General features: G+C 42.3%; 1 protein-coding gene across 3 annotated transcripts in view; it reads left to right on the top strand.

The window, feature by feature from the left end:
- Positions 1-27300, top strand: part of BLTP3A (bridge-like lipid transfer protein family member 3A) — a 75444-nt gene extending 48144 nt beyond the window's left edge. For 2 of the 3 annotated variants that reach the window (XM_057699376.1, XM_057699379.1), the window contains 17 exons: positions 904-1093; positions 1407-1547; positions 1984-2154; positions 2826-3018; positions 9410-9496; positions 10023-10193; positions 10602-10741; positions 11141-11282; positions 11540-11733; positions 11942-13398; positions 17794-17990; positions 19683-19837; positions 19922-20072; positions 21029-21291; positions 21732-21840; positions 21966-22072; positions 22480-27300. In XM_057699376.1, the coding sequence (XP_057555359.1) occupies positions 904-1093; positions 1407-1547; positions 1984-2154; positions 2826-3018; positions 9410-9496; positions 10023-10193; positions 10602-10741; positions 11141-11282; positions 11540-11733; positions 11942-13398; positions 17794-17990; positions 19683-19837; positions 19922-20072; positions 21029-21291; positions 21732-21840; positions 21966-22072; positions 22480-22605 (3994 nt within the window). In that variant the 3' untranslated portion in view covers positions 22606-27300. The remainder of the gene's footprint in view (positions 1-903; positions 1094-1406; positions 1548-1983; positions 2155-2825; positions 3019-9409; positions 9497-10022; positions 10194-10601; positions 10742-11140; positions 11283-11539; positions 11734-11941; positions 13399-17793; positions 17991-19682; positions 19838-19921; positions 20073-21028; positions 21292-21731; positions 21841-21965; positions 22073-22479) is intronic. The other variant, XM_057699377.1, reaches the window with a different exon arrangement.
- Positions 27301-27380: the final 80 nt, after the last annotated feature.

The raw sequence follows: 27380 nt of genomic DNA, 5'->3' as shown, positions 1-27380 counted from the left end.
TTGCTCCGTGGCATGTGGAATCTTCCTGGAGCAGGGATCGAACCTGTGTCTCCTGCATTGGCAGGCGGATTCTTAACCACTGCGCCATCTAGGAAGCCCCTTTGTGATATAAATTGCAAAGATGTATACTTGTGATGAGAACTGTTTCACCTACATGTTAAGAATGTCTCTGTTTTCCATGTCCAGAAGGACTTTAAGGATGGCCTTCGTTCCTCTCCCTGCTGTTTCTGCCTCTCACTGTGAAGTACAGCTGCGCTGTTTGGAGTAGATTTGACAGGGCAGAAGTGGGACTCTTCTTGACAAGATTTCACAGTATTAAACCTCATGCTCAGCTGGCTGTACTTCTTCCCTTTTTTCACTACTTTTGCAGAGTATTTTCTGTCTTTGAAGATATTATAAAAGCCTAGTGTTTCCTTTCTGTTGTTATATCTCGCCTCACAGACAATATTCAGTATTTATTCAGGTAGTTTGTGGACTGTGAAAATATTTTTTTCAATTTATTCTTTCTTACCAGAGATTGTTTCCAGGTCAACTCTTTCTTTTATTCCATTCTTTAAAACAAATCTCATCAGGAAGAGTACTGCATCATCATAAAAATTTTTAGAAATGTAAAAGATATAAAGCAGAAATGGGAGGAGAAAAATTAAAAAAGAAAACCTCCACAGTTCTAGCATCCAAAGACAGGCATTGTTAAGAGTCTTATGTCTTCCAGTTTAAAGAACATGGCTGGGGAATTCCCTGGCAGTCCAGTGGTTAGGACTTGGCGCTTTCAACTACCAGAGCCTGGGTTCAATCTCTGGTCGGGGAGCTAGGATCCCTTAAGCTGCATGGCATGGCCAAAAAAAAAAAGTATGCGTCAAGTCTCACGTGGTCCTGAACATTGGTCTGCCTCTTTTTTCATAGTGAGTATGGCTTTGCCGAGAAGGTGGTGGAGGGGATGTTCATCGTCGTCAATTCCATCACCATCAAGATTCACTCCAAGGCCTTCCACGCTTCTTTTGAATTGTGGCAGCTCCAGGGCTATAGTGTGAACCCCAACTGGCAGCAGAGTGACCTCCGCCTCACCCGCATCACTGACCCCCACCGTGGAGAGGTGACAGCCCTGGCATTGTGAGAGGGAAGAATGGGGGGTTCAAAGAAGGACTCATTCTTAAAGGATGTTATTCCTGCTTTGGGGGTTTCCTCAAAGTCTCCCCCATTATTGGGAACTCAAGAATCCCTTCTGTCAAGTGTTATTGTTACATCCTTTCCTCAATTATGGATCTGTGATCCACTGCCTTCTGTGGGGAGGATCCCAGCTGAGAATGGTGGGGGTGTCTGCTTTGCCAGTCTTTTCCTCTTGGACTTCCTGCCTCTTCATTAATTTCATCCACAGAATTAAGAGCTTTTACTTTCTTTCCTTCTAGGTTTTAACATTTAAGGAAATAACTTGGCAAACACTTCGAATTGAGGCAGATGCTACAGACAATGGTGATCAGGACCCAGTCACCACTCCATTGAGGCTTATTACCAACCAAGGCAGGATCCAAATAGCCCTGAAGAGAAGAGTGAGTGTGTTCTCTGTCCTTATGAAAACTTCCATCTTTTATTCTCCCAGACAGCATGGGAGATAATGTTTCCTTTTTTTTTTTTTTTTTGAGTGTTATTGGCCCCTGGAATAGTGTTTGAAAGAGCAGGACCTGAAATTCAGTGTTGCACTGTATCTACTAATGAGGGAACATTTCTACCTCCCTGTGATTTTAATTTTGAAAACCACAATTTTTACCCATATATAACACATAGGCAGTTGATTATTGCTGCTTCTTGTTAATCATAGAAAACTTTAGTAGTTTCGTAAGAAATCGACTCTCCAAAGTGCTTGATACTTTCCTCTTGTGTATTGGAGATTGAAAAGCCATCTCTGAAGTTGGTTGGGCAGTGGTCACTTTGAGTTGTTGGGATGGTACCAGCTGTTGAACCCTGTGTTCTCTGTGACCCCTTCAGACCAAAGATTGCAATGTGATAGCCTCCAAGCTGATGTTCCTGCTGGATGACCTGCTCTGGGTGCTAACTGACTCACAGCTCAAGGCTATGATGAAATATGCAGAGTCACTAAGTGAGGCCATGGAGAAGTCAGCCCAGCAGAGAAAGAGCCTCGCCCCGGAACCTGTACAGGTTAGACGTGAAACAGACCCTTGGTGGCAGTGGGGAGATGGTAGGTCAGACCTAATTCATACCAACATAGGTGGAGCCTAGACTTTATTAGGCTTATTTGGGGGAATTTGTCATTCACTTCTGGATGTGCATAGGCTTTGCCTGTGCCTCTGATTTATGCAATTATTCTGTTCATTGGGTGCCTCTAGTGTGTTAGGTGTACAGTGCTAGCCACTGCAAAGCCTCTTGTTCCTGTCCTTGGAACTCTTGCTGTCTTAAAGTACGGACCATAAACAAGTTATTACAATATGATGTGGTAAGTACTGTAATAGAGGTAAACACTGTGCCATGAGAGTACAAAGAAAAGGGATCCAACTACCTGGGCAATTAGGGAAGACTTCCTGGAGGAGGTGTTTTAGCATCAGTCAGCTCATTTCTGGTGGGGTGGGAGCTTAGAAGGCAATTCAAATCTCAGATAGGACTCTGACAGTTTACTAGATTAATTATAATTTGGCTTCTTGGAGTTTGGGTAAAGTGGGAGAGACTTATGTGACCTACCAGGAGAACAGTTATGAGAGGGAAGGGACATCTTGTCAAATTGTGGGTTTTTTTCAGGCTGAACTAAAGCTTAAAGAAAGCCAGCAAGGAGGCTGTCTGGGTCTGGACTTCTTGTTTCTCTCTGTTACGTGTAGATCACCTCACCTGCTCCCAGCGCCCAGCAGTCCTGGGCCCAGGCATTTGGTGGCAGCCAGGGCAGCAGCAGCAGCAGCAGCAGCCGCCTCAGCCAGTACTTTGAGAAATTTGATGTGAAAGAATCCTCCTACCATCTGCTCATCTCCCGCCTGGACCTGCACATTTGTGATGATAGCCAGTCCCGAGAGCCAGGTATCCTGTGAGGCCCGAGCCTCGGCAGGGTGGTCCATCACTACCTGCAGCTCTGGGCAAAGCTTGGGGATGGAAGGCTGTTTTCAAGGTTCTGTGGGGTGTTTGTCTGGCTTCCCTTAATCATAGGCCTTCCTCGGGCCTCACCGCTCCCGTGGCAGCTCTCTATCTGTGAGTGCTCTTCAGCCTTTAGGGTGCAGCAGAACCACCTGTGAGACTGTAAAATACAGGTGCTGGGCTTCTTCCCAGACCCCACTAAATTGGAATCTTCAGGGGCAGAGCCCAAGCAGTGTATACTTTTTTTCCCTCCCCAGAGTCTTTTCGCAATGCTAACCACTGGTATAAGCTTTTGGGAAAATAAATTTAACTATAGGAAACCTCAGAATTTTCAGATCTTTGAGTCAATTTAAGTAGTTATTATGTATAAATGTGTTCTTCCCAAGCAGAGAGATTATGGTGTGTTCTTGTCACGCTTTTTCATTCATTAGAGCAATTGGTGTTAAATACACACACACATTTATTCAGAATGAAAAAGTAATTGACTCATTTCTTTCCTTCATGAGCTTCAGAAAATCACTTCACCTGTCTCAGTTTCTTTGTTTGTGAACTTGAGTTAAATCATATCTTACTCATTTACCTCATAGGTTGTTATCAGGCTCAAATGACAGAATATACTGAATTTGGAGGACCTTAATTATAGGCCAGTATACGGTACTGTTATTTCTCTGCTGCCGGTTCCTCCAGTACTCTTTGTTCTGCCTCTGCTCCCCTCTGCCAGCCACTCTTGTTTTAGATGCTGTCGTGTGGAAGCTTGTGCTCTTGCTGCCTTATCCTCTCTGGAGGTTATGTTTGCCTCTTAATGAGACCTAGACTCATTTTCCTTGGGGGAACCTACTGCCTTTTCTTTCTGGGGCACCAAGCACCAATGCCTCTCTTGCTTTGCTATACCTTGATCTTGAAGTGACTTCAGCCCCTCTCCACTCCCAGTATGAAAGAGCTGAAAGGAGCAGTGACAGTGTAAAATTGCTTTTGCCATCACAGGAAATGAATTGCTCGCTGATTTGCAACCCACTCATTTTGGAAGTTCTTTGCTAAAACAATTATTATTTTGTGTGGTTGTTTCTTCCAAGTGTTACTATAAAGACTTTGGGGTTTTGTTTGGTTTTTAATCCTTTCAGAGATCTTTATTAAAAATACATTATTGAGAGTTTCATCCTCTTGCGTGATGAGGGTATATGGCACTGTCCTCTTCACGTAGCAGGGTCCTGTAATCCCACTAAGATGTGAATGACTAGCCTTCCCTGAAGCCCCCGTGTATTTATTAAGCTAAAGGAATCTACTCGGTCGAATTTAGGGAAGTTTTGGATGAGATATTTTTAGATAGAGGGATAACTCCCAGCATATGACTCGGTGTAGGGGCAAGGAACACGAAGAGTTTTTGTGACTTTGATTCTTTCTTTTCCTTGAATTTGGGAAGAAAGGGGAAGGGAGAACTAGGTGTTACAGGAAGGGTGCTAAGATTCTCTGGAGTTGTCCTGACCACTATGGCAGCCACTAGCGACATATGACTGTTGGGCACTTGAAATATTGGCTGATCCAAATTGAGATGGGGTGCAAGTGTAACATACACATGGGATTTTGAAAATATAGTACAAAAAAGAGTGTAGAATACCTTAATTATTTTCATATTGATTACATGTTGAAATGATAATATTTGGAGTATGTTGGTTTAAATACTGTGTAATATTAAAATTAATTTCAATTTCACTTTTTGAAAAAAAATTTTTTTAATGTAGCTACTAGTAAATTTTAAATTACTTATGTGGCTTATGTTATATTTTTATTGGATAGCATTGCTCTAGAACTCTCTGTCCAGTATGGTAGCCAGTAGCCACATGTGGCTATTTATCTATTTATTTATTTTAATTAATTAATTTATTGGCTGCATTGGGTCTTTTTTTTTCTCAGTTTTTTTCTTTTGTTTCAATACGATTAATACGTGTATTTCTTTTGAATTTCTTCTGCGGTGATGGAAGTGTTCTTTTTTTTAAATTGAAGTATAGTTGATTTACAATGTTGTGTTCACTTCTGCTATATAGCACAGTGATTCAGTTATATATACATTCTGCATTGGGTCTTAGTTGCTATGCACAGGCTTTCTCTAGTTGCAGCGAGTGGGGGCTACTCTTTGTTGTGGAGCACAGCTCTAGGCTCGCATGCTTCAGTAGTTGTGGCTCGCAGGCCCTAGAGCACAGGCTCAGTAGTTGTAGTGCATGGGCTTAGTTGCTCTGTGGCATGTGGGATCTTCCTGGACCAGGGATCGAACCCTTAGTTCCCTACATTGGCAGGCAGATTCTTAACCGCTGCGCCACCAAGGAAGTCCCCACATGTGACTATTTAAATTAAAATCAAAATTAAATAAAATTAAAAATTCACTTCCTCATTTGCACCAGCTACATTTCAAGTACTCATTATGATCTGTAGACCGTAGAAGATGTCCATCATTACGGAAAGTTCTTTTGGACAGTGGTGCTCTAGGGACTCCTTGAAGGCTACATCTATCTGCTTTTTCTTTCTTTGTTTTTTAAATAAATAAATAAATTTATTAAAAAAAAGAATCGAACAGCACAAAAAAATCAGAATTAACAGGGCCAAAGTTATATCATACTGATCTAAAAATGCAAATTCATTGTTATTTAAATATAAATTGTTTACTGGACAAACTCTTTCAAAACCTAGAGTATGTGGGAGAAAATAATATGACGGTCCTTGATATTTATTTATCTAGTGCATATTTATTGAGCACCTAGGTGTACCAGGAACTGTTCTTGATTGGGAAGTGACTGGAATTACAATTGCTGTGTCTGAGGACACATTACCAGTATGTGCTACCTTATGGAGTAGAAAAACATTGTCAAGTTAATGTTTCATATGTTTGCAAGATGCAATTCTTCTAAAATATAACTAACTCAGAAATGTCTTATTATAGGACATAGCAATGTTATGAGGGAATGCAATGACAGAAGTTTCTGGCAAACTAAAAATTACTTAAAAGGGAGAGAGGAAGAGTGATGTTTAATCAGGGCTTACACAAGGATGATACTATTTTTTGGTATCATGGTCATTAGAAAGTGATACTATATTGTGGGTTGGCAGAGTTGTACTATGTAGTGGGTTGGCAGTAATTTTCCAAATGTAGAAAATATTCTGCAGAATCATCAAATTCCCTTTGGGATTATCCACCCACACTTCTCAGTAGTCTAGGTTCTTTTTTTCGTATCAAATTAGAACACATTATCTTGACCCACTATGAAACTGCCTTCATTGAATTCTGCCTAAGGCTTATGCCCTTGGCATTTACTGAGGGATAGCCTTATGAAGTTCATTGCTGCATGTGTCACAGAAATAAGGACATTGTCTAACAACTCTGCTTTTTCATTAAGGGACACTATAGCCTAGATGCTGGGGCCCCTGACTAATATGCTCATCTCTTTGTTGGTGTTGGAAGTGAAATTATTGGAAACTTGGTGGGTCATTGGGGACAGCTTGGCTTGCGGTAGGGCAGCACTGTCTCTTAAAATCATACTGGAGCAGCTCACCCTTCAGGCTTCTGGAAGGAGGTGGGTGGTTGATGGGGAAGAGAGTGTCATCTGCCTCTTTTTAATTATTTCCCTCAGCATAAGGGCTGTGAGCAAAGCTTTCTTTATTTCTCTTCAGGCTAGGCTATCCTCTTCCCACCATCTCACTGGAGAATTTTAGTCATTTATGTACACTATCTACAGTTTATGTGTCATATGTGATTATGTGTTTATAATTAAATATGTTAATAATTGGTAGTTATATTTGATTTTGATTCTAGACCTTATTTTCATATGTTCAGTCTGTGTAGTCTATTGTTCTTTTAGTTTCAAATAAATCCAATAGAGGGAGCATGGCTGTGAAACCCTCTCCCTCCAGTAGCCTAGGTCATACATTTTCAACTGGGATGATATCACCCCACAGCAGGTAAAAATTCACTCTTTTCTTTTAAGCAGATATATATGTATTGAGATATAATTCACATACCATACAATTCACCCATTTAGAATATACAACTCAGTGTTTTGAAGTATAGTCATAGGGTTGTGTAATCATCACTACAGTCTAATTTTAGAACATTTTTGTTATCCCTGAAAGAAACTCTATACCCATTAGCTGCCACTCCCCATTTTGCAGCTCTAAACAACCAATGATCTTTGTGTCTTGATGCTTACCTATTCTGGACATTGAAAATTGGTTCTTTGGTGAGGGGTGGGGGTGAAAAAAAAAAATCTTAGCTATAACAATGCTTAACCCTATTGACAAAATTTTATTCCTTAGTATTTAATTTCTCTTATTGAGTTTTCTTGGGTATCATATGAACAACATTGATGTTAAGTTCATGGAAGATCAGGGCTATAAACTATGGCAAATAGGTGACTGTGATTAGAGGACTTTCTATCGATTGCTTGATCTCAAAGTCAAATGGTGAGAGGTGGCCTGTACATACCTAGTGGCTGCCATTGGCTGCCTCAGCAGTGTTGTTTATGTTTAATCCTTAGTACTTTTGTGATTTGAACTTTGAGAATTAAATAAAAATAGTTTATATTTTATTATTTAATTCTACAGGTTGTTCAACAAATCAATAATTTAGCTGTGTTGAAAAGAAAAAATAGGACTTCCTAGGTGGCGCAGTGGTAAAGAATCCGCCTGCCAAGGCAGGAGACATGGGTTCAAGCCCTGCTCTGGGAAGATTCCACATGCCACGGAGCAACTAAGCCCGTGCGCCATTAAAAAAAAAAAAAAAAAAGATAAAAAAAAAAAAAAAAGAAAAGAAAAAATATTGACTATCTGAATAGCTAACACCTAGTTAAGCTAAAAGTTATTTTCTCATGTTAAGCAAAAGTTAAAAGTTAACGAAAAATAATTTTAAGAGATTAATTTAAAATTTTTATTTTATTCAAAAATAATTTCAGATAAAATTTTTTTTTTTTTTTTTTTTTTTTTTATTTTTTGGCACACGGGCTTAGTTGCTCCGCGGCATGTGGGATCTTCCTGGAGCAGGGATCGAACTCATGTCCTCCGCATTGGCAGGCAGACTCCCAACCACTGCGCCACCTAGGAAGCCCTCAGATAAAAATTTGATTGTCACTATTATGTATTTATATAAATTGCTAAATTGCATATGTGATTCTATACATTACAATTTATATAAGAAATAAATTACATTAAAAGTTACTCAGCAAATATAGTTATAAATTATTTAGTCTTTCTTAACCTTGCATTGAATAAAAGGAATAAGCTTTATTCTTATTCTTTTTTATGTATAAAGCACAGATAGACATATAGTACATAAGATATACAGCATATCTGTGGTATTAAATTTCATGGAGAAGGGGCCATTAGGAAGAAAATATCTAAACAGGCTCCTGAGAGGTGGTAATTATGAGAAAAAGGTTTAGCAACAGGAACATTGGTGTAGGTATATCTCCTAGTAGGATGGTGATTAGTCTAGAACTTGGGGTGGTGATAGCTAGAGTGGATGGAAATGACCCTCCTGGTTGTAGGTGTACCAGATTACAGGTAGAGGATCCCATGGTATTTCCCTCCACCTGGAAATAGGATGGAAGGGATAGGATGGAAGTGCAAAACAGGTTAGGTCAGACAATACACATATGTAGAAGAAATAGTCCCTATTCGTACAGTTCTTAGAGTCTAGTTGGAGAGATAAGATAGAAACATGGAAAGTTCATTCATTTAGTAAGAATTAAATGTAAATTCAAGATAAACAATAGAGTATTTGACTTGCTGCAAAAACTTTCAATTTATCTACACTATTCTGTATGTTTATAATGTCCTTGTTAGTGCAGTGTTTTTAGTGTTTCATGGTACTTTGCATGTGGTGTGTAATGACTTTTATATCTCAGCTTTAGCTAAGATATGAAAGGAAATAATATGGGTTTTTTGGGGAGTTTGGCCTGTGCCTCTCCAGGATTTATGCTGAGGGGCAGCAATACTAGTATTGGCTTGGGGGACCCAGTCTGTTAAGGATGTCAGTGTGCCTTTGGGAGACCTAGGATTGGAATTCCTGAATCCTGAGTTTCGCAGTTTCTTTTGTCTTTCTGGAAATCAGGCAGCCATTTACAGAGACAGTGGAATATGCTTTTTTTTAAAGAAATCTTTCAGAGCATGTCCATTGCAATTCAAAAGAGGAGGGCCTCAGCTTTGCAAATCGCCTGATATCATGGCCTTTCGGCTGCCCTTTGGTATCAGCCAGGCTTTGGAGCTGACCCTCAGGAGAACTTTTAAGTCCTTCAAGCAGTGTTTAGGCCTCTTTGTTTCTTCTGCTGCTGTTCACCTTTATTTTTCTTTGTAGGTGTCTCTGCAAACAGACTCATGGGTGGTGCAATGCAGCTCACCTTTCGCAAGATGGCATTTGACTATTACCCCTTCCACTGGGCAGGTAGGAGAATTCTGAATGGGTGCAGTTTTAGCGTGGCCTAGGTGTTGAGACCAGATGCCTGGGTTCATCCCTGACTGCCTGGCAGAAGGGTGCCAGGGATTGCAGCAGATGCTCAGAGAGGTGTTGGCAATAGTCCTTTTCAAGAGGACATCTTCTGGAAATTTGCAGGGTCCACTATTGATGATTCTTTATCATTGATGAGAAGAGGTAGGAGGGGAGGCAGTGTCTGAAACATTGCATTTGATTCTGTGCTGTGCTCCTTACTTCCACTAGTTTTAGAGCCTCTCCAGTGGTCAAAGATGGCAGCAGTCAGCAGCTGGCCTTTAGGGAGCCTTAGGGAAAAATCATATACAGAATCCAGAAGAACTTGAGTGCTCTCACTAGATTATTTTTTTTTATCCCAGAGAATTTTGGATTGGCAGTGAGGGATCAGATTCTGAACTATGGAAAACTATACCAATGAAAAAGAAAAATTATAACATTGGATCACGATCTTAGACTAAACTCTTTTTGCTTTATTGCACAGGCGATAGCTGCAAACATTGGGTACGTCACTGTGAGGCCATGGAGACCCGAGGCCAGTGGGCCCAGAGGCTAGTGATGGAATTTCAGAGTAAAATGGAGAAGTGGCATGAGGAGACAGGTCTGAAATCGCCCTGGCACCTGGGGGTAGACTCTCCCTTTCGGAGGAAAGCAGGTGGGTTATGAGGAGCTGGAGGACTCCTGTTGCTTCGCCTCTTGACACTTACCTTTGAATATCCAGTGGCGGTAAAGCACTGGACTGGCTGATTATCCCAGCTTACTCCCAACTAATTATTCCAACTTTATCCCACCGAGAGACATCTGTGACTTTTTTCTTTACTGAGTCCTGTTTGTCTCCAGGGATAGCTGCAATGTGGAAGAGAGGTTGTTAGCTTCTCTGTTCTATAGGCCATTGCCTTGGTCTTAAGGAGAGTACAATTTTTGAGTTCTATCCAGGAGCTTGCCAGTGTTAAGCTCTTTCCTACCTATGGCATTAATGATCTTAGGGTTTTTACTTTCCGAATTCTATTGATGAGAGTTGAGTGTATCTGATTCTCTTTCTCACCTTTTTATTTTTATTTAGATTCTCTCTCCAGTCCTCGAAAGAATTCCCTTGAGAGAAGCCCGTCTCAGGGCCAGCAGGCTGTCTTTCGGCCTCCAGCGTGGAATCGCCTACGCTCTAGTTGCTTGGTAATACGGGTGGATGACTTGGACATCCACCAGGTAAGGAGCCCACGACACGGGCAAACAGGGCTGGAAAAGGGTAGAGCAGTTCATTTGAAAGGCAACATGTGATGAAGGATGTGGAATTCAGGGGCTGTGTCCCTCCCTTCCAGGTGGATTTGACACTTTGGTCTGTTTCTTTCTGAGCATGACTGCTGAGATCAGGACTTAGGATTCCCCACTTTGAATACACCATTATAAACCTTTCACTGAAAAAATGAACTCGTAGATAGTGTTAGTCAGGTGTGAGAATGCCTGGAATCTGTGTGAAAAGCACTCTGCTCCCTGTGACAGACTTTGGAAGAACCGCAGAGGCTTTATCCTTCTACCTCAGGGGAAATTGAAGAAGTTCTATTCTGGGTGCTGTACAGATGCTAACAGCAACTTGTGATTGCATAGGTTTCTACAGCTGGGCAGCCAAGTAAGAAGCCATCGACACTTCTTTCCTGCAGTCGGAAGCTTCACAACCTCCCCACTCAGGTCTCTGCCATTCATATTGAGTTCACAGAGTACTACTTCCCTGATAATCAGGAGCTGCCAGGTAAGCATCTGCTCTGGTCATTTCTTACTGTCTACCTCATCCTCTTCACATTTGTCAGCCTTGGGGGTCTCTGCTTATATTCTGTTTGTCATTAGGAGTTTTAAGTGTTTGAGTTAGTTTAGCACACCTTTGTTGAAAACTCTGCCCTGTATACATATGTACCTTTGCTCTCTTGATAATGAAATGAACATTAGCTGATAAGTAAGAGTTGAGCTGCTACTTCATTCATGGCGATTCTTTTTTTCTCTGCTTTCCAGTTCCCTGTCCCAATCTTTACATTCAGTTAAATGATCTGACATTTACTGTGGATCCTGTCAGCTTGCTCTGGGGGAACCTCTTCTGCCTGGATTTATATCACAGCTTGGAGCAGTTCAAAGCTATCTACAAGCTGGAAGATTCAAGCCAGAAAGATGAACACTTAGACATCCGACTGGATGCCTTCTGGTTGAAGGTAGAGTACAGAGTGGGATTTTTGTTTCCTGTTGGCAGGCACAGTTGTACTTCTGCCATGACTATAACCCAAGGTTCTGCTCTATCCATTGGATAGAAGTAAGAAAAGCAGTTTTACAGTCCAAATGGTCTTTCACGTGTGTATTAATGGTGGGTTGCAGAGATGCTTAGGTGGCCATTCTGAATTGGGTTTCATTTTCTCTCTGAAGGTGAGCTTCCCACTGGAGAAGAGAGAGCGGGCTGGGTTGCATCGTCCCCAGGCCCTTGTCTTCTCTGCATCAGGCATGACTGCCACGAATACACGTCACGCCCCACATTGTAGCTGTCCAGACCTCCAGAGTCTCTTCCGGGGTTTTGCTGCTGCTGAGTTCTTCCATCCCAGTTATGTTCAGTTTCCCAAAGTACCAGGTGGCTTTAGCCTTCTGCACATGCTCTTTTTGCATCATGCCTTCCAGGTGGATTCCCGCCTCCCTCAATCTAGTGCCTGCCCTCCTCAGAGGCTTAAGGCTTCCCAGGATCTCTGGTCCATCCACTTCACCCAGATCTCCTTGGACTTTGAGGGAACAGAGAACTTCAAAGGCCATACCTTGAATTTTGTGGCCCCCTTCCCTTTGTCCATTTGGGCTTGCCTACCCCTCCGCTGGCAGCAAGCCCAGGCACGAAAGCTCCTTATGGCGCCAGAAGGGAGGCTGAAACCATCCGCCAGCTTTGGCAGTCCTGCCCCTTCTGAGGCCCTTGCCCCTGACACTGTGTCCCATCAGAGGTCAAAGACTGAGCATGATTTGAAAAGCCTATCAGGCCTTACGGAAGTCATGGAAATTCTGAAAGAAGGCAGCAGTGGTGTGGACAACAAAGGACCTCTGACAGAGCTGGAGGATGTGGCAGATGTGCACGTGCTCGTACACTCCCCTGCGCACGTCCGCGTGAGGCTTGACCACTACCAGTACTTGGCTCTCCTCCGCCTGAAGGAGGTCCTTCAGGGTCTTCAGGAGCAGCTGACTAAGGATACTGAGGCCATGACTGGGACTCCCCTGCAAGACCAGACGGCTTGCATTGGTGTCCTCTTCCCTAGTGCTGAGGTGGCTCTGCTCATGCATCCTGCCCCTGGAGCTGTCAGAGTTGACTCTGAGGGTTCAGATACTACCAGCCTCGTAGATTCAGAGCTGTCTCCTTCAGAAGATAGGGAGCTGAAGTCTGATGCCTCCTCAGAACAGGGCCCAGCAAGCCCCGAGAAGGTTCTGGAGGACAGTGGCATTGAAAATCTGGTTGCATCCCAGGCTAGGCCACTGCCTCTGCATAGCAATGGAGAAGTGCAGAACTCAGATTCTCTTGCACAGCGGGAGGCAGGGAAGGGCCATGAGGCAGTCGATTCCTTACAGGCCAAGAGGCTGAGTAGCACCCAGGCATCTAGCTCACCAGCTGAGCTGAAGCCCCCAGGGGCCAGAGATCCCGCTGTGAATGGACAGGGCGAGCTCATCCCCTTGAAGAATATTGAGGGAGAGTTATCAAGTGCTATTCACATGACCAAGGATGCCACCAAGGAGGCTCTACATGCCACCATGGACCTCACCAAGGAAGCTGTGTCCCTGACTAAGGATGCCTTCAGTCTGGGCAGAGACCGAATGACCTCCACCATGCACAAGATGCTGTCTCTGCCCCCAGCCAAGTGAGTGGTTCTCTGCCTCCTTCATTTTGCCTCCTCTCTTCCTCCTAGCTCTGGCCATTGGGCTCAGGCCTCCTGCCATGCACACGTGTAGACTGGGAAGCACCGTATAGTCCAGGAGCGTGTATAGAATGGCCTAGTTAATGTGGCAAAGCCTTTAGTTTTCAGAGCTGCCTGTAGAGCAGTGGAAGAACTTTCAGGCTACTTAGAGGATATAGGTATACCAGTCAGGGAGACTTTATTTTCAGGACTACGTCTAATTCTGTGATGGGGAAGAACCAGAAATTGCAATAAAATGACAAAGTCCCATGGATTTTCACATGCCTCCATATATCTTAGCCTGGTCTTGGGTGGTTTTCAAGTCCACATTTATTGCTTCTTAGCATCAAGTTGTCTTCTCTTTCACAGATTCACTATTATTGATACAGCTATGCTGTGTCAGAATAATAATACCTGGCATCTGTGTGATATTTTAGTCTTTTCAGTGGGCTCTCATGTAATATTTTGTTTGATGTAATCCCCATAGCAGCCGAGGGAGGTCGCTGCAGATGTCTGTATCCCCAGTTTATAACTGAGGACATGGAGGCTTCAGAGAGGATGAGCCCATGGATCCTGTATCTTATAAATAGAAAAGCTGGGGCTTTGGACTTGCTCTTTCTGGTACACCTTATCAATATCTGCCAGAGTAATAGAGAAGGAAGAATTTCATCCATCCACTGAACAAATATATTTTGAGCCCTTACTGTGTGCCAGGCTCTGTGTTAGGCACTGGGGCCACAGTGGAGAGTAAGCAGAAAATACAGAAACGTACAGTCGGAAGAGTGGGAAGGTATAGATTTTTCCATGGGTGCTTGGGGTTTTAGGAAAGATAAGGGAAACTGTGGGAAGTCTTTGCTGGGACACTTTGTGATTTGGGGCCATGGTTTGAAGATCAGTGGCTTTAGAGCTTTTGTCTAAGTGGATTTTCTTAAGTGGGTCTCAGAGCAATGCCTGCAGGTGTGCTAGTACCTGCTAGGCCTAGATAGCCTAGGAGGAAAGAGAAGGAAAGCTTAAAGGATGAATTATATAATAATACAGGCAACATTTATTGAGTGCTTTCTATGTGTCAGGCACTGTCCTAAATATTACAATATTAATCCATTAAATTATTGTAAGAACACTATAAGGCAGGTACTAATATCACTCCCCATTTTACAGATGAGGAAACTGAGGCTCAGAGAGGTAAGAAACTGCTCAAGATAACAGCTTGTGAGTGGTGGGGTGAGGATTGAAAGCCTGGACTCCAATCATCTAATGTGCTACCTTTTCTAAATGGAGAAGAGTAAGGGAGATGGGAAAAGAGGAGAGGTAAAAAGGAGAAAAGAAAGGTGTGTGATACAAACTCTTTTTAAATACCAGCATTGACTTCCTAACTGCCCAGGCCTGTGGCCTTTTCTCAATCCTCTTTCTCCAGGACTCTGCTATGTAGTCAACCCTGCTGGTCAGTTCATTCTGAGCATTTGTAACCCGCACAGTTACTCACACTTCTCGGAAGGAGTCTTTTCTTTTTCCTGGGCTGCTCTCCTCTTCCTTTTATCCTATGAATGTGACTGTTCCATGGCGCTGGGCTGTCCGTATTCTGATCACTGCTGTCATAATTTTTATTTTTTAAATTATAAAAATGATTTGTGTTCATTTTGTTGGCAATGTGGAAAATAAAAGAATAAAGAAGAAAACAGAAAAGTCACTTGTAATGACACTATCAGAGATAGCCATTATTTACATTTGGATCTGTTTGTTTTCTTCCAATTTTTATACATATATTTATGTATCCAGTGAATACTTACATGTGCCTACACATATAATATTGTTTTATAATAGGATTATATTATTTCTATATAATATAGAAAATTTCCAGTTTTATTAACTTTGTGATTTATTGTGAATGGTTTCCCATTCATGAGGTATTTGGATATATGATTTTTAATTGCTCTATTATATTCTTACAAATGGATGTATCATAATTTTTTCATCCAGTCCACTATCTGGGGCGGGGGAGCGGGGATCATTTAGTCTGTTTCCACTTTTTTCTCAGGTAAAACCAATGCTGTGTGAAATGTCCCTATTTTTGTGAACATTACTTTTTATGCATATCTCAATCTTTAGAATAAAACCCAAATGTGGAATTATTGGGTCAAACACTGCAAACATTTTAAGATTCTTGATGCATTTGCCAAACTTTCAGGTTTATATCACTCTGCATTTTTGAATACATTTGGCCTTTGAACAGTGTGGGGATCAGGGGTGCTAAGTCTCTGTGCAGTTGAAAATCTGCATAGCTTATAGTTGGCCGTAGCCGTAAGAAGTTCCTGCACATATGTGGTTCCATGTATTCAACCAGCAGTGAACCATGCAGTGCTATAGTATTTACTCTTGAAAATAATATGCATATAAATGGACCTGTGCAGTTCAAACCTGTGTTGTTCAAGGATCAGCTGTACTTTTTCTCTTGGTTATTTTGTCCATCTCCTCACTTCTGCGAGAGTCCTTATTTCCAGTCCTGACTCCCCTCCTCTCCCTTTGTTTAAAACTATCTACTGCCCCATAGCTCCATGTGGATCTCCCAGGGGTGCCTCGAACCTCACATATATAAAACTAAATTCCTTATCTCTCCCTTCCCCGGCCAGTTCTTTTTTTTTTTTTTCCTTCTTCTTTCTCTTTGTTGGAGTATAATTGCTTTCCACTGTTGTGCCAGTTTCTGCTGTACAACAAAGTGAATCAGCTGTATTTGTACCTGTATCCCCATATCCCCTCCCTCCCAAGCCTCCTTCCCAGTTCTTTTTTTCTCTTTTTGGTGGCGTCATTCTCTTGCTCATTCAGGCTCTGCCTCTTCCAGACATTTGTCAGGTTCTGACCATACTTTTAAAGTTCAGAATCACCTGGATGCTTGTTAAAACACACTCAGCACTCTGTAGTGCTGAGCCCTGCCCCCAGAGTTCCTCATCTAATAGGTCTGAGGTGGAGCCTGAGAAACTGCATTTCTAACGAGTTCCCATTTAGATGCTGATCCTCCTATGAGGATGACACTGAGAAAACGGCTCTAGAGAGTCTCACATCAGTTTTTCCTGTCTGCTCCCACATGTGGACTATTGTAGTAAACTATTAGTTGATTTCCTCATTGGATGTCTTTTCCTCTGTAACTTATTTGAGAAAGGCAGGTCAAACTTCCTAAAACACAGGTATGATCTTGTTACTTCCCTGTTCTAAAGCCTTCTGGCTTTTTCTTTATTTTCCCTGAATTGAGTTTGAACTTCTTAGTGTGGCATAATCAATTATTATGATATATCCATATGGCACTTTACAGTTTTTTTAAATAGACTTTATTTTCTAGAGCAGTTTTAGCTTCACAGCAATATTGAGTAGACAGTACAGAGATTTCCAATATGCCTCCTGCACTTCACAGTTTTCAGAGCACTTCCATACATTATCTTCTGTCCAGGATTTTCTGTAATCTGGCTGCAACTCATGTGGTAAAGTGAAAAAAAGCACTTAGCAAGAAGTTAGCAGACTTGGGTTCTCCTTAATTCTACCTTTAACTGGGACTGAGTCAGTTTCTTCACCTATAAAATAGGAGGGTGGGCTCAAAAGGTCTTTAAATGTTTCTTTAAAGAAAGCTTTCCAACTTTATCTTCTATTGCTCTCCCCCAACAAAACTCACGCTCCAGCTGAGTTGAGCTGCTTACTAGTCTCCAGAGGTACGTTTCGTTTTCCGGTGCCGTGGAAGGCCCTCTTCACTATCTCTTTCACAGTCCTTCAAGGACCACCTCAAACGTCATCTCTTTCCACAGAGCCATTCTTGATCCCCCTCTCTTCATCCTTTCCCCTCTTTGGTATCACCTAGCCTTTGGCTTGTACCCCTGTCCCTCTTACGGTGTGTGTGACTTACTACCATATAAGGTTATTTGTGTATAAGTCTTCTCTCTCCTGATAGAATCTGCATTCTTTGAGAAGAGGAGATGTCTTATTCATCCCTCCCCACCACTGCCCTGTGCCTTGTATGGTGCCGTGTATGCAGAGGTTATTCAGTAAATAGATGAGGAATGAATGTGGGCTTCAGGTACCATTCATAAGCACCTGGGCTGTAGGTAGTTGGTCTCTTCTGTAGATGGGATGACCCTGAATAACCTTGACATTTGATATGGGAGAACTGCCTGTGTAGTTTGCAATGCTGGAATGTGAGGATTCAGAAAGGCCAGCGTTTGAAAAATGGTATGACCCCCTTGTAGCAGGTAATAGTTGACATCAGAGTTTATGTATACCATAATTGTCTGGGCTGAAAAGGATGGGTATTTGCAAGGGAATGGAACAACATACCTCCTAAGCCACATTTGTGGGTTTTTGTTTTTGTTTTTTAAACAGGGAGCCCATGGCCAAGATAGATGAGGGGGTGGCAGCCCCAGTAGGTGGAGGTGCTGCCCGACTCCGATTTTTCTCCATGAAGAGGACAGTATCTCAGCAGTCATTTGATGGTGTCTCATTGGATAACAGTGGCCCTGAAGACCGGATTTCAGTGGACAGTGATGGCAGTGAGAGCTTTGTGATGCTTTTGGAGTCTGGTAGGTGGAAGCAGAGCCAGGCAGAGTTGCAGAGCCCTGAGAGGGTTCTTCCTGATGCCTGTATTCAGACCAGCAGAATGCAAAAGGAGCTGAGATTTGATAAAGTAGACATTTTCTTAATCAGAACCAAAAGAAGAGAGAAATTTTAGTGGATTTGTGTTTTTTACTTTATTCCCACATCTTGTAGGTTATTGGTTAGTACTTGACCTTTATCATGGAACAATACTCAAAGAAGAGAGCGCTAGGCTTACAGCCACGTAGCTGTGGCGGTAGGACTAATTTTGTGGCTGTATCAGTGGTGTGTGTGTTTGTTGTCTGCTTTTTTGCCTAAACTAGGTATTTTATTGTTGGAAAATAACCAGGAGCTTTTTGTCTATGATAAAACGAGTAACCTCTAGGCATTAGATTAATCACCACTAGGAGTTACACTAGTTCTTTTGACTTATTGAAATGAAAACTTTTAAAATCATCCCTTAAGAGTATCTAAATGAAAATAAAAAGAGAATATACTATTTCTTAAGCTGTATGGTATATATCCATGTTTGTTTTGTTATTATTATTAATTTCTTATGGGAAAATCCAAATATTTAAAAATAGAATCAAATAATGAATCTTCATATACCCACTACCTAGCTTCAGATATTAAGAACTCATTCATTTTTTAAAAAAATAAATTTATTTATTTAATTTGTCTATTGGCTGCTTTGGGTCTTCGTTGCTGCACATGGGCTTTCTCTAGTTGTGGTGAGTGGGGGCTACTCTTCATTGTGGTGAGTGGGCTCCTCATTGCAGTGGTTTCTCTTGTGGAGTATGTGGTATCTTCCTGGGGCAGGGATTGAACCTGTGTGCCCTGCAGTGGCAGGCGGATTCTTAACCACTGCGCCACCTAGGAAGTCCAAGAACCCATTCTTGTTTCATATATCCTTCTGCCCACTTCCCTTCCTCCCATATTATTTTGAAGCAAATCCCAACCACATCATTTTATCCATGAATATTTTTCATTATGCATCTCTAGAAAGCACAGATTTTTTAAATATTAAAAATTTTTAAAAATTATGGTAAAATAGACGTAACATAAAATTTACCATCTTAACTATTTTAAACTATAATTTAGTGGCATTAAGTACCTTCAGATTATTGTGCAACTGTCACCACTATCCATCTCCAGAACTCTCTCATCTTGCAAAACTGAAACCCTATACCTATTAAATAATAACTCCTCATTCCCTCTTCCACCAGCCCCTGGCAACCATCATTATACTTTCTGTCTGTGAATTTGAGCACTCTAGGTACCTCACGTAAATGCAGTCATATATGACTGGCTTATTTCATTTCACATAATGTCCTTAAGGTTCATTTACTTTGTATGTAGCATGTGTCAGAATTTCCTTTCTTTTTAAGTCTAGTATTTGTTGTATGTTTATACCACATTTTGTTTAACCATTTATCCATCCGTAGACATTTAGGTTGTTTCCATTTACAGACTTTTTTTTTAATGTGACCAAATACCATTGTCACACTTTTAAAAATGAATAATAATTCTCTAAATTCATTAAATATCTAGTCTTCAAGTTTCCAGGTGTCTCATGAATGTCATAAACGTTTTATTTTTACAGTTGTCACTGTTTTTAGAGATTGGATTTGAATAGAATTTTTTGACTCTCAACTTCTTTTGTTATCTTTCTTACACAGAGTCTGGTCCAGAATCTCTTCCACCAGGATCTCTTCCCAATGTCTTAGACAATGCTGGTGTTCAAGGCAGCCCTGTTGTGGATAGTTATGGCCAGGGGTCACCAGAGGCCAATAGTTCAGCCTCACCCAGTGGGGAAGACCTCAATCTTCACCTGGTCAGCAGTTCTATTTTCTTCTCTGCAGAGGGTAGGCTCTAGGCTGGAAGCTTGGGATTCAACTAAGGGAGTTTCCTTTTACAGGTCTCAGTTCTGGTCCTGAAGGTGAATGAGGTGTCTTTGGGGATTGAGGTATGTGGTGAGGACCTGACTGTGGCCCTGCAAGCAGAGGAGCTGACCCTCCAGCAGCTAGGCACTGTGCGACTCTGGCAGTTCCTGCATGGACAGTGCCCTGGTGAGGATGGTGGGATTCCAGGCGAGCTGGTGGGGTTTTTCTGGGGCAGCCATAGCTTAATTTGCTCCTGTCACTGTGCTCCAAGGGCCGCTACCCTAGTGCCAAGCTCTTGGCGCTTCTCTTCAGCAGCCAGTAGGGGGAGGAAGAAGCCTAATGAAGCCTCCTTGCAAGAAGCCTCCCAGAGCTCTCTCTGAGGTTTTGTACTTGGTAGGCTAGTCTCCATCCTCACCTCCCAGGTGCTCCTTACACTCATATGTGAGGACAGTGTACACTTTCCAGAATGGTTGTACAGACTTGCATTTATATAGGTATGTAAGTTGTTTCATAGCCTTGGCTACACCTGAGATTATTCTTTATGCAGTTTTGAGTAAATTAGCATAGATCCAGCTTGGCTTCCTCAGAGAGACGAGAAGACCAGGACTTGGAGAAAGGAAGAGATGATTAAATTTAGCAGAGTTGAGGGTCCTTTGTTTCTTTGTTTGTTTTTGGCTGTGCTGCGTGGCTTGTGGGATCTCAGTTCACTGACCAGGGACTGAACCAGGCCACAGCAGGGAAAGTGCCAAGTCCTAACCACTGGACCACTGGGGAATTCCAGAGGGTCCTCTGTTTTAAGAGCTTTCCCTAGGCCATTAGCTTAGTGCCTCGATTCATAGCAAGACCAGCTTTTTATTGGTCCTTAACCTCCCTTCCGCCATGACAGGCATTAGAGCAAGGTAGCCAAGCTCACAGTCTCTCAGTCAGGCTGCCTGTGTGCAAGTCCTGTCCTGGCTACTTACAAGCTGTGCTACTTTGGGCAAGTTATTCTCTGTGTCTTAGTTCTTTCCTCTCTAAAATGGGAATGATAATAATACTTCTGGCACAGGGTTATTATGAATATTAAATATATATAAAGTGCTTAAAGCTATCACTGGCTGGTAATTAATTAATGTGTTTTCTTTCTGTCTTTCTTCTCAAAGGCACAAGCTTTCAGGAATCCTCAACTTTGAAGACTGGCCACATCAGGCCAGCTGTAGGCCTTCGCTTTGAGGTGGGGCCTGGTGCAGCTGTTCATTCCCCTTTGGCCACACAGAACGGCTTCCTGCATTTCTTGCTTCAGGGCTGTGACCTTGAGCTGCTCACTTCGGTGCTCAGTGGCCTGGGGCCCTTCTTGGAGGATGAAGAGATCCCAGTGGTAGTTCCCATGCAGATTGAGCTCCTGAACGCCAGGATCACTCTAAAGGTGAGAGGAACTTTGGGGTTTTACCCTAGACTTTGTCAGGCAAGGGATTCTGGCAGTGACAGCTGTTAACGTCTTCTCTTGTCCCTGTAAAATGTGGTGAGGATCAAGTGAGGAAATGCATATTAGCATTCTTTGTCACTGTTACAGTAGTACATAAATATGTGTTGCTGGCAAAAAGTCCTGGGTTCAAGTGAGGGGACCTTGTCTCTAGCCCTGACCCTTGGCAGGCAGCATGACTGTGCAAGCCCATTAGGTTATCAGATCCTCAGTCTCACCATCTCTAGAATGGGAGAGACTCAGTTATGCCTCTCACACCTCGCAAGAATGTATGGATAAACAGTGACGTAAAAGTGCTTCCAGCTCAATGGTAGAAGCAAGCCTTGTTGCTTGAGTTGCTTTGAGCTGGCTGGGGGCACCATGTGGTTTCTCTCTTTCTGTAGGATGATATCCCTCCCATCTATCCGACCTCTCCAGGCCCCATCCCCATCACTCTGGCTGTGGAGCACATTTTGCTGAAGCGAAGTGATGATGGTGTGTTCCACATAGGCGGTGAGTTGGGCTTGTCAGCCTCACAGCTTCTTTGCCTTTTTGCTTCTGTAAGGAGATAGGTGACAACTAGGAATAGTCTGCATGTGGCTGGCGGTTTGTCATTTAGAACCTCTACTTTTTTCCAGCTGCTGCTCAGGACAGATCATCAGCTGAAGTACTTAAAAGTGAGAAGAGGCAACCCCCAAAAGAACAGATGTTTTTGGTGCCCACAGGGGAGGCTCTTGGTCTGCAGGTGAGGATCTAACTGAATAGTACCTTTCCTATAAACCCTTAGGGGCTGTAATCACAGAAGCTGTTAAAACCCAGAGGGCTGAAAAGGTTCCTTGTGCTGGGTACACCTGGGTGGTCTGGGCTCCTGTCACCCAGCAGCAGCTTCTAGAAGTGCTGAACAGAGGATGTGAGTCAGGAGCTGGAGGTGAATGCTTGCTGATGACATCTTCTACCTGTTGCTGTCCCTACAACTGATGAACTCTGAAGAGGGGATTAAAACTCATAGAAAAGATCTAGTTGGTTTGTCTTGATCATTGACCAAATTTGTGAATTGTTCTGCTTGAACCCTTCCTCCATGTTTCTTTACTGGGTGTTTTTGCAAGGTGTGTTACGTTATTTATTCACTGCGAATTACTTATTTTTCCTCAGGTGAAAGAACTGCCTACCCTACAAAAGGAACTTATAGAAACTAAACAAGCATTGGCTCATGCCAACCAGGATAAAGAAAAACTTCTTCAGGAGATTAGGAAATATAACCCCCTCTTTGAGCTCTGACAGCAGTGGCTCAGCCATCTGTGCCAAGGGGAGAGGAGGGAATCACCAGCAATCGCACCACCTGCGACAGGCACCGTCCAGTGTTGGTCAAGTTGGCTAAGGATGCTCCTTGCAGTGTCCCTTCTACTGGCGGTTCTGACTTGGATGGAAGACGGGGCAAAGCTTGACCACGTTCCAGGAAGTTGGGGGCAGCTTTGTGCATGGCCCAGGCATCACCTCTTGCCTCTGTAAAGCCTTTTGGCCTTCTGCACTCTAGGTGGAATCGTCTCAACACTGTAGGGTCATTTCATTGCCTGGTTTCATGGCAGAGACATTTGCTTGCTCCACAACCAATGTGAGCAAGGCAGAGTACCCGTCTCCTCAGTCGGTCACCCACAGAGCCACCAAAAATTCTGTCCCAGAGCTTTCTGTGGTGGGCCTGAGAAATCCTTGGCCTAAGCTTCAGCCATGGTAATAGAGTGGAACAGGAAATAGCCTGCAAAGCGGGAGCCAGGGGAGGCACAAGAATAAGTGAGACATGGATTCTGCCTTGTTTGGAAAGGAAACCAAGCTCATGTCATCTTGGCTGATATTACAATCAGATTTTTCAGGGTTAAGCTTCTTTTCTGTGATGCTTTCATCATCGTGATGCTTTCATCATCGTGATGCTGTGGTAGGAAGTAAACAACAGTAGCGGCTCACTTGTATCATCTTTCCATTCTATAGCATAATTCGTTTGAAATTTAAATCAAGAAGAAACTATTCACTCTGAGCTAGGTTGAAGGCATGACGTGGTGGGGATCGGGAGGGGAGCTTGGTCCTGAGCCCGCTGTTGCCAGCCTTACCCTGTGTCTGTTCCACAGCTGCACCTCACAGGTTATTTCCTGTCTCCCTGGGGTCCCTGGCACATCTCCTTTCCCAGCACTATGACTTTCTACCAGCACTCTCCTTAACACTTGGTGGTTTGGGAGCTGAAAATGTGTTTTAAACTGTAACGTAAACATTTCAGCCTGTTGCCTCTCACCCCCCTCTATCACTGTGGCTTTTAAAAATCATGTTATTTTGACTTAAGTAAAAAACAAAACAAAACAAAACCTGTCAGCCTAGCTAGGTGTTGCCCCTGCCTGATCAAAGAGCTCTTTCCCCCTTTTTCTTTCCTACCTAATTCTTTACCAACACTCTATCTTCGTCCATACTGCTCTGTGATATACTTCAAGGTGTGTTGACTGGACAGAAGTTCATCAGCTAACTCACTTTGAATTGTCAAGATGGTAAAATAGTGATTTAGTAGTGTCGCTAAAGTGAAGGAAAGGTAAAATGGTTTCCTTTATGGGAAGTCATGCCTGATTTGTATGTTCTAGTTTTTGAGGATAATAAGAAATATATGTTCAAGAAGGAACAAGATCTAATTTGCTCAAACTTTTAAAGAATTTTTTGTTGTGGTTCTTCACTAAGGCAATTTTAAAAACACCAATTACTCTGAGATTATGGGAATATTCTGCCATGCTTAGAAAACAATTTAGAGACTTACAAACAAATATCTTTGTAGAGAGAATGTTAACAGGGTAGGTTCCCTATGGGTTGATGCTTGGTTTAACCTTATTTAAGAATTTTATAAATAACCTGAAAGTAGGATATTACAATGCAGTTGAATATCACAACTTCCAAGCATTACAAGATAAATCAGAAGAGATTAAAAAAAAAAAAAACCCAAAAGTGCAGAAGATTCACAAACTGGACTGTGAGTACTCAGGAAAGTGACGACAGGTGAGGTTCTGTGTAGGTAAGTGTGAAGTGATGCACTTATGGGAGAATCAGCAACCACTGAGGCAATGAGCTCTGTTAGAACTCAGGAGAGAAACCTAAGCATTGCTGAGGGTGAGGAGGGGTCGGTACACTGCTGTGGCCAAAAGCCCAACTGCATCATCAGGAACGGCACGTGGAGCCAACACAGAAAACCTTATACAAGACCATAGTAATGTCTTAAGTTATCTGTGAGCTTCTAGTGACCTTAGTTACAAAGTATATGGTGAAGGGAGGAAGGGTCCAGAGAAGAGCAAAAATAATCAAGAGGTGGAGGTACTTCCACTTGAGGACACATCTTTAAAATGTTGGCCCCAGTTCTGAAAAGATGAAAGCTGAGGGTAGTGTTAGATCAGATATTCAGTCAAGAGCAGGGACATGTTCTTCAGATCTCAAAATACTAGCTCTAGGGCTGTACCTTGTAGCCTTAGGTAAAAGAAAGCACTACTTGTAGCAAATCAGAAACTTCTAGAGCTCATTGATCAAGAAGTGGTGCTGGCAGAAACTGTATGGGTGTGGAACGTTTAAGAGGAATCCTTGGATGATGGCTTTCCAAAAGGAATTATAGGAAACTAGGGCTATCTGTAATATACAACAGAGAGGGTAACTGCATCCCTCCACAGACTCCCCCTTAAGTGCTTCTTTCAAAGGCAGAATGATGAACAAAAAGAATCACTGGTCCTCTCAAGTATGGCATTTCTAATGTTCTTAGAGGAGGAGGAGGGAGAGCCAGTAGCCGGAAAATAGAATTACTCAACCTTGGGTTCACCTGAATTGGTCTAAAATCACATTCTGATTCTCTTCCCTTCCCCTCCTCTCCTACCCACCATGTCCCTCCATGCAAAGAATTGCTTGGTACACCTTCAGTTTAAGCTTGTGCCTGGTGGGAGGCAATAGAAACAAATCTGCCAAGCACTGAGGCTCACCCCTTTAATGACCAGAGCTCAGTCAGGTTTCTCAGCTCTCTGGCGCTCTTGTCCATGTGACAAAATGGAGCCCTAGAATTTGAATTTCCTTATGTGATAGCTTTGACCATTGTGTCTTGAAGTTCCTCCCTCAGGAAATGTGGTTGGGGTCATTGTTCCATGGAATTTTAGTAAAAATCATCTAATATAACTTTATTCTCCTATTCACTGGGGGAAGAAAGACTTTCATAATGAAGAAATGTGACCTTGTTGGTAGTCCTCAGGATAAATGTGAAGGAAAAAGATGGAAGGAAAAAATAGTAGTAGTGTCAGCTCCTTTGGATGCTTCACGATTTCTGCCTTGGAGCTCTAAGACTCTGTGAACAAGAAATAACAATACCTCAAGAAAATGTCTGGAGTGACAGCACCACTATCCCTCAAAAGACTTCAGTCACTGCACATCACCATTTCAGGTGTGAAGCATTTACAACTACATATCATCTGTGATTGTCTATAGAGTTCCTCTTTACACGGAGGTACTGGGGATGTGCTTTAGTGCATATGGACTGGTTTAAATCTCTCTCTTAGCTGAGCTGCAGGGATGGTTATCAATCTCAAATTCTGTTTTCAACTCACTGGAACAATTAACCTAATTTATTGGACTTAAGACAGAAGGAGTGGGTTCTCTTCTCGTGATGGCTGCTTTTTGCTGTGTATTTAATCTGACCCTCGTTTTGCCACAAGCCTCAACCTGTACGTACACTTTTTCCCAGTTCTGAAAGGAATGGTTCCTGTGTATGGAATATACGGGGGATAAACCACCCCTCACATACCCCCATTTACGTCAGTTTCCCCATAGGCTAGTTCAGGGGGGTAGTGTAAGGAGGTAGTTTGAATATAGTGATAAGGGAACTTACCATTCTAAATCTTTAAGCTAAGGGTTTTGTTTTTTTTTTTTACCTTTCTTATTTAATACTTGCCTAAATGTCCACAAACTTCCAGTAATATCAGAAAGCAATGGAAACAACATTGCTACACAAGCTAGTAGGATGACAACTGGTTGAGAACTGCAAGAGCTGTCATTGTCTTGTGATTTACCATAGTAATTACTGTAATTACTTTGAAGAGATTCTGGTGTGATGTCCTATCCTTTCAGGGACTACAGCCTTCCCCAGGATCTTCCCCCACCTTCTGCTAGAATGGGAATATTCTCATTCACCTCTGGTAGGTATGGATAGTAGCTGTTGTTGAGTGGGGATTATTTTCTCCACCTCTTACAACAGATACAAGGGGAAACACTCTTAGATAACCTTAAACTGTGAGGCTTTGCTAAGTGGCTAGACTTGGGATGTGAACTTTCTTCTTTGTTATTTGTAAATTTCAGCCTTATGCAGTATCTCAAGTTGCAATAGGTATAGTTCCTATAACCACTTAAAAAGCTTCCTCTGAGAGCTGAGAGAAGATCTGTTTTTTGTGGGGTTTTTTTCCCCCTTCGGTTTATCAGTTTTTGGTCAAGATTTAGCCTGAGTCTTATAGCATTTCTTTGTGGAAATCACCACTGATGTGTCTTTTCCATTGGCTAAGTACATGTTTAAAACCATGAGTTTTAATGTAAAATACTAAAATCCAGATTTGCCCAACTTTGTGTGTCCAAGCTGTTTCCCCCACTCAGGGTGCTAAACAGAATTGGAATCTTTACTAAGACATGCTCAGGATGGCTTCAAAAGAGGACAGGTTCAAAACCCCTCTCCTTATGACACTGAATGACTGAGACGAAAGAATTCTTGGGGATTGCCAATTATACTACAGTAGCCTTATTACTGCTAATCACTGTCAATAAAAGGTCACTCCATTCCCCTCTTCTTGAGGAAAACAATGAGAATGTATTTGATGAACTGGAATATTGGTCAGTATTGGGAAATTTTAATGTTGCAATACCTAATCAAACTATGAGTGTACTGGTTCTGTGAACCACTTGAAAAAATCAAATTAAACTTATTAAACACTATTGGTTATGGTATATCTGTTTATAGGAATTGAAACATATGGGCTTTTGTATTGTTTTTAAGTGCTTTAAGTACTCTTTAT

The sequence above is a fragment of the Hippopotamus amphibius genome, chromosome 11 (assembly GCF_030028045.1).
Source record: "Hippopotamus amphibius kiboko isolate mHipAmp2 chromosome 11, mHipAmp2.hap2, whole genome shotgun sequence".
Classification (NCBI taxonomy): domain Eukaryota; kingdom Metazoa; phylum Chordata; class Mammalia; order Artiodactyla; family Hippopotamidae; genus Hippopotamus; species Hippopotamus amphibius.
This window is presented reverse-complemented; position numbering and strand designations above follow the sequence as displayed.